This window comes from Phaethon lepturus, unplaced genomic scaffold (assembly GCF_000687285.1).
Source record: "Phaethon lepturus isolate BGI_N335 unplaced genomic scaffold, ASM68728v1 scaffold24602, whole genome shotgun sequence".
Classification (NCBI taxonomy): domain Eukaryota; kingdom Metazoa; phylum Chordata; class Aves; order Phaethontiformes; family Phaethontidae; genus Phaethon; species Phaethon lepturus.
Window position 1 is genome coordinate 1 of NW_010521541.1, and position 6,555 is coordinate 6,555.

Below are 6,555 nucleotides of genomic sequence, written 5' to 3' on the forward strand. Positions count from 1 at the left end.
AAGCTGTGCCGTCTCGTCTGGGGTTGCGCGAGCGGGGAAGGGCACGTGAGACGCAGAGAAACTAGTTGTTGTGGTTTTTTTCCTGGTGAATGCAGAGGTATCGAAATCTTCCAGGACTACTTAGGCGGCTGCTGCCACCTCCAGGGTGGAGCCCAGATTATAGGATCATAGAATCTTTGGGTTGGAAGGGACCTGTTAAGGTTACTTAGTCTGACCCCCTGCCACGAGCGGGGACATCCGCAACGGGAGCGGGGTGCTCGGAGCCCCGCTGACCTGAGATCTTTCCAGGGATGGGGCACCTACCGCCTCTCTGGGCAACCTGGGCCAGGGTTTCTCCACCCTCAGAGTGAAAAATTTCTTCCTTGGATCTAGTCTGAATCTGCCCTCTTTTAGTTTAAAACCGTCACCCCTTGTCCTGTTGCAACAGGACCTGATGAAGTCTGTCCCCATCATTCCTATCAGCCCCTTTCAGCCCTGGCCGGCTGCAGTAAGGTCTCCTCGGAGCCTTTTCTTCCCCAGGCTGAACCACCCCAACCCTCCCAGCAGAGCTGTTCCATCCCTCGGAGCATCGCTGTGGCCTCCTCTGGCCCCGCTCCAACAGGTCCGTGTCTCTCCTGTGCTGGGGTCTCCCCAGAGGGGCGGAATCCCCTCCCTCGACCTGCTGGCCACGCTGTGTTGGGTGCAGCCCAGGAGATGGCTGGCCGTCTGGGCTGCGAGCGCACATTGTCGGCTCACCTCAAGAACAGCTTGAGCACCTCTGCGTCCAGCTCTGCTGCTGACCAGAGGCTGTCCTGGGACAGGGTAGAGCAGCTTCCCAGCCCAGAGCATCGCTGCAGCAGGATGAGTGCCACTCGCCCGCCTCCAGCACAAATGCTGCTGGCTGATGACCACAAGAAACACCTCGGCACTCGGTCTCCTGCTGCTCGTGCTGCTCTGTGTGTGTGGCCAAAAGAGCAGGGCTCTCAATGACTGGATAATGTGTCTTGTCTTTCCCCAGGTGACCTCTGATGCTCTAGTCTACAGCACAAGCTTAAATTACAACCCGGTTCCTACTGGCAACCCTGTCGTCATCCGCACCAGCCCTGCCGTGGTTCCTATTGAGTGCCACTACCCAAGGTGAGCCAACGCAGATGAGCACTAAGCAAGCTCTTCTGTTGCCACAGAACTTAACTATGGGCATCTCTCCTCAGGAAGGACAACGTGAGCAGCAATGGTGTCAAGCCCACGTGGACGCCTTTTCGCTCCACCCTGTCCTCCGAGGAGAAGCTGCCCTTCTCCTTGCGCCTCATGAATGGTAGGTTTTGGGTGAGGGTCTCCTCCGGTGCAGGGCACCCGGGGCTGGCCTCAGAGGTGGCCATGCTTCCACTAGATGGTACAGCTGGTGCTGTATTGCCCCAGTGCTCCTGCAGCAGGTGGGGTTTGGTACAGCTCTGGTGAGTACCCAGGGCCTTGTGCCAGTTGGGGTCTCCTTGGGTGGAAGCAGTGAAGCACAAGGAGCCAGCTGGCTTTCCATGAGTGCCCGGTGTCCTCTCCTTCCAGATGACTGGAGCGCCGAGAGAGCATCCACCATATTTCAACTGGGTGATGTCCTCCACTTCCAAGCTGGTGTCAACACAGAGAACCATGCACCTCTGAGGCTCTTCGTGGACAGCTGTGTGGCCACCCCAACCCCAGACAGGAGCTCTTCTCCCCAGTATGCTTTCATTGACTTCAGTGGGTAAGAGCTGGCTGTGCCCTTAGAGACGCCTTTCTGCAGGTTATGGATATCTCTGACAGTGGGGTCCTGCTGGCCCTTGCTTTTGCGTCCAGGTGCCTGGTGGATGGGCAACTGGATGACGTCACCTCGACTTTTATATCCCCAAGACCCAGGCAAGATGTGCTTCAATTTGCAGTAGACGCATTCAAGTTTGCAGGAGACTCCAGCAATCTGGTAAATCCTTCCTCAAGCAAGTGAGGCCCCTTGTCTAGACAGGGCTACAGCCTTGCTCCATTAAGAAAGTTGATGTGGTTTTGTCTAGAATTACATCCCCAAGGCAGCTGCCTCATAGCAACGTATGAATGAGGTCACCCTGTGTTACTGCTTCTGGATCATGGCCCTCTGAGACAAGGATCTTCCTTGGCGACCAGTTCTGAGACTGGTCAAGGCAAGCCCTTCTGATGGGCTTTAATAGCTGAACCCTTGAGGGGCTTGAAGGAAGCAGAGGGGCTTGAGCTGCCCTGGGGAGTTGATGGTCCCGTTGGAGAGGAACTTCATGGTGTGTGGGGGAAGCCGTAAAGGCAAATGACAGCCTAACCCCTCTACTCTGCCTGGCCTCCCCAGATCTACATCACCTGCCACCTGAAGGTCTCCCTGGCTGACCAAGCTCCAGACCCTCTGAACAAGGCTTGCTCCTTCAATAAAGCCAGCAACCTGTGAGTAGTTGCAACAGCAGCTTGCCCAAAGGTGAAGAGCTCGGGCTTCACCTCTGGTGTGTCACCTCCCAGGAAGGTGGGGTTGGCCATTGGGATGGGAGGGTTTTGGCCTTTCCTAGGAGACCCCAAAGCACGTGAGGGATTCCTACCATAGGGTGGGCTTGTCACCGGGCTCTTTTCTAGCTGGGCGCCTGTGGAAGGCACCCGGGACATCTGCTCCTGCTGCGAGATGAGGAACTGTGACTTGACCAGACACTCCAGGAGGCTTCACGCTCCCTCCCGATGGCAAGGAGGACGTGCCCGGAGAGAACTGCCCTCCCAGTCTGGTATGTCTATGTGCCTCTTGGTCTCTGTAACCATCACGGTAACTTGCTTGGAGCCAGGTGGCTGGAGCTGCCTCACTACCTGTTGGCTCCTCAGTGCTAATCCAAGAGTTGGATGCTCAAATGAGTTTGAGTGCTCCAAGGTCCTCCCTTTCAGATCCCTTGGTGAAAGAAGCAGATGTTGTGGTTGGACCTCTCTTTGTCCACAGCTGGCAGAGTCATCTAGTTAGGAGGATGCCCTCGCAAGGTAGAGCAAACCCAGGGAAAGGGGGGTGGCTTGTGTGGCAGGTCCTGGCTCTGGCCGTAACCACCTCCTTACTTCTTCCTAGATGCAGGTCAGTTGTGGATGGTATTGGGGCTGGCTGCAGTTGCTGGTTTGGTCATCCTGATCCTTGCTGTTCTAGGAGCTCTGACTGTCTGCCGGAAACCCAGCAACCCCGTTTAAGTCACTGGTTTCAACTTTTATAGTCTATCCAGTAAAAGGATAAATAAATGAAGGATTGAGGCTTGGGGGGGTAGTGGAGGAGGCTGCCTGGAGAGATGGACAAAATCTTTGTGCTAACTTTAATTGTACTTTGCCTCCCTAAGCCCAATTTAAGTATCTCATTCTCCTGAAGCCCTGTCCTCAGCAGAGCTTTGTACAGCCTTACACCCCCGTGAACTTTTTGGGAACTGATGCAAAAAAAAAAAACGAAAAAAAAAATCACCACCCAGATGCTCTGTTTGCTGGTCGGTAGAAGCATGGAGTTGTGCTTAGCCTCAAACTCAAACCACTTTACCTTTCTGTGGAGCTACTTGGCTCTGCTCTCCAGTGGTTAACTCTGTACTCGACAAGCGAAGGGTTTAATAAAACTTGGACCGCTCTCCGCTTGCCTGAAGCTGTTTCTGGAAGAGAAATCGAGCTTTGCTGGATAAGGAAGGGAGCACAACTCAAGGGTCAGTGGGTTGGGCTCTTCCCGGGACAGACGGAGGCAGGAATTCCAGTCCCTGCCCCAAGGACTGTTTACACATAGTTATATGCAACAAGCCTTGGCTGAAATGTATAAACAGTCCTTGGGGCAGGGACTGGAATTTCTGCCCCCACTTCCCCCCCAGAAAGGGACTTTCTGACATGCCTGAGTCACGTTTGCTTTTTCCTCTCATTGCTCTGAAACTTGGGCTTTTCTGCTCGGCAGAGCAGCTGTGATGGGAAGATGTTGCTGCCCCGAGCCCTGTTGCTCCCCGTTAACTGGGAGAGGTTCCCACTTCAGGCAGCGGTGGGAATGTGACCAGCTGAACGTCCGGGGAGGCGGTGTTTGTTGTCAGAGCGAATTCAGGTAGCTGGATTCATGGAAAACTGAGACCTGGGAGGAGCTGGGGCTTGCTTGCAGCATGGTCACCTCTTGGGCTGGAGAGCTTCTACAGCCTCTTAGCCTGCTCTGGGGGAGCTTGGGCAGCGCTCTTGGGTGTGAGGGCCAGAAGACAGGGGTCTATTGCACAACCTGGCCTGTTTTTAGCTGTCATCCAGCATCCTGGAGACCCTCAGCTGGATGCCCTTTGGTAGATGCCACATTGCAGTGGGATCTCTTTGGCACAAGGTACAGAGCTGGAGCTGAGACTTTGGGTCACCGAAAGCCCCGTCCATTCCCTTGGCTGCTCATGGGTCTAAAAGCAAACCGGCCCTCGCTCAGAATTACGAAGATGAGTTCTGGGTTGGATCAGGGAGCTGCTCTGATGTTGGGTTGTCACTATGGCTCCTTCCCTCGTCCATCTGATTTGGTCCTCGTCTTGCAGTGAGGGTGGGAGCTTTTAGGGGGAATAGCTTGGACAAGTCTTCACCATCCCCTTTGAGCTGTGAGTGGTCCGCTTGTGGGGCGGAAGGGAGAGGAGAAGGGCATGGAAACATGGGTGGAGGGGATCTCAGATGGTCTCTGGTCCAACACCAGCTGTATAAGTCCTGGCAATGTCCATGGGTGGAGATTCCCCCCACCGCTGCGTGCCCAGCCCAGGGCTGCAGGATCCTCCTGGAGAAGAAGTAGTTCCTCACCCAACCTGAACCTCCTAGACCGCAAGTTGTGGCTGCTGATCTGTGTTAAACCTTCACGTAACTGATGCCTTCTTAACCAGCATCTTCTCTAGATGTTCAGTACTCTGCCCATCCCGTGGCACAGTCCCTGCTTGGAGCACGTGTCTCTGGTTTGCTGAGACACACAGAGGAACCTTTTAAATGAAAACCCTTCTCTATGCCACTTGGCAGAGCTGCCCTGCAGCCACCGAAGTAAAACACTGCAGTTGGCTCCAGGAAGGGAGACAAATATTGGCCGAATCTGGTCTACAAAGAAATTAGGGATGGGGAGAAGCTCTCTGGCTTTCCAGAGCAGCCACCCCTGCTCCACCAGCTCCTGCCCCTTCCCTGGCTCTGGTGAGGCTCAAGAGCAGCACCCATCTTGTTATAAGCAAAAACGGAGACGTACTTTAAGGTTCCCTTTATGCAACGGGGGGAAAACCACCGAGTTTTGTGTTTGTCCAGTGCCCTGGGACTGTCTGAGCTCTGCGTCCTCCAAAAAAAATGAGCTCACGCCCTTTCCCAACTGCGCTGGTCCACGGCCAACGCCGTGTTGTGCTTGGAATAAAGACGGGGCAGCTGGTCCTGGCAAGGGCTAACCTGGGAGCCGAAATTCCCTTTTCCAGAGAGAAACACCTCCCGAGCCCGGGTGCGTTTCTCCACCCGGGATTCACCTCTGCTAACCTGTCAACACAAGGTGACCCATCAAGGGGGTTTATTCTCCTCTTGGGATCAAGCCCTGGTACCCAGCGACCCACGACTTAACCCCGGAGCTGCGGCTCTCGGGGATGCGGTGGGGTGGGAGAGCCGAAATTCCCTTTTCCAGAGAGAAACACCTCCCGAGCCCGGGTGCGTTTCTCCACCCGGGATTCACCTCTGCTAACCTGTCAACACAAGGTGACCCATCAAGGGGGTTTATTCTCCTCTTGGGATCAAGCCCTGGTACCCAGCGACCCACGACTTAACCCCGGAGCTGCGGCTCTCGGGGATGCGGTGGGGTGGGACCAGGCATCTCCCGGGCATCCCCGCTGCCGGTCTCAAGGTATTTTAAACACGAAGGAGAAATCCTGGACCCGCCGGCAGCGGGCAGGGATGGGGCATCGGCTCCCGGGGGAAAGGCGGAAGGTGTCACGCCGGCCCGTAAAGCTTCGCAAGGGTGGGGTGGGGGGGATGTTGAGTCAGGCACGAGATCAGTCCCAGCTCCAAATCCGGTGGGATTTCTTGCTAGGAAGGGGCTGGCCCGACATCTGCCCCCAAACCCTTTCTGTTTCTTTTCATTTGCCCCGAAATGGCTCAGCCGCTCCAGCTCAAACATCCCGATCGGAAGCTTTCCCCTGTCCCTAAGGCTTGCCGGGGGCCTTCCAAAAGATGGGAGAGGGATTCGGGGAATAAAATGAAGCATCCCTCACAGGGAACCAATGGGATGCTTGCAGAGCCCTGGCAGGGAAAAAGAAGGGACAGAAACTCCAATAACGAGGCTTGAAAACGTATGGGGTTTATTTTTAAGCAGCTTTCCCTGTTTCCCAGCGGTGAAAACAACCCAAAGAGCTGGGGAAGAGCAGCAGAGATGACAGAGAAACGTTGCGGCTCTGCAGCTAATGACCTCACTGCCGAGGATGAAGGGGGGGGGCGGCGTGTTCGGCCCTGGCTGAGAACGGCCGCGCTCGTGTCAGTGGTGAGGGCTCTCCATCAGCTACTGCTGACCCAACATCCCAGGCCCGGCCCCGCCGAGGAGCGGGGAGATGCTCAAAACCCCCGCTTGGGCTGGCGCTGTGA

General features: G+C 55.6%; 1 protein-coding gene across 1 annotated transcript; it reads left to right on the forward strand.

The window, feature by feature from the left end:
- Positions 1-997: 997 nt before the first annotated feature.
- LOC104616525 (zona pellucida sperm-binding protein 3-like) lies at positions 998-3,180 on the forward strand (the record flags this gene model as incomplete). Its single annotated transcript, XM_010281569.1, has 8 exons — positions 998-1,116; positions 1,191-1,294; positions 1,540-1,717; positions 1,810-1,930; positions 2,321-2,412; positions 2,596-2,738; positions 2,893-2,982; positions 3,065-3,180. Coding segments are annotated over 8 exons (963 nt in total), but the record flags the coding sequence as incomplete, so codon positions are not given.
- Between the last annotated feature and the right edge of the window lie 3,375 nt (positions 3,181-6,555).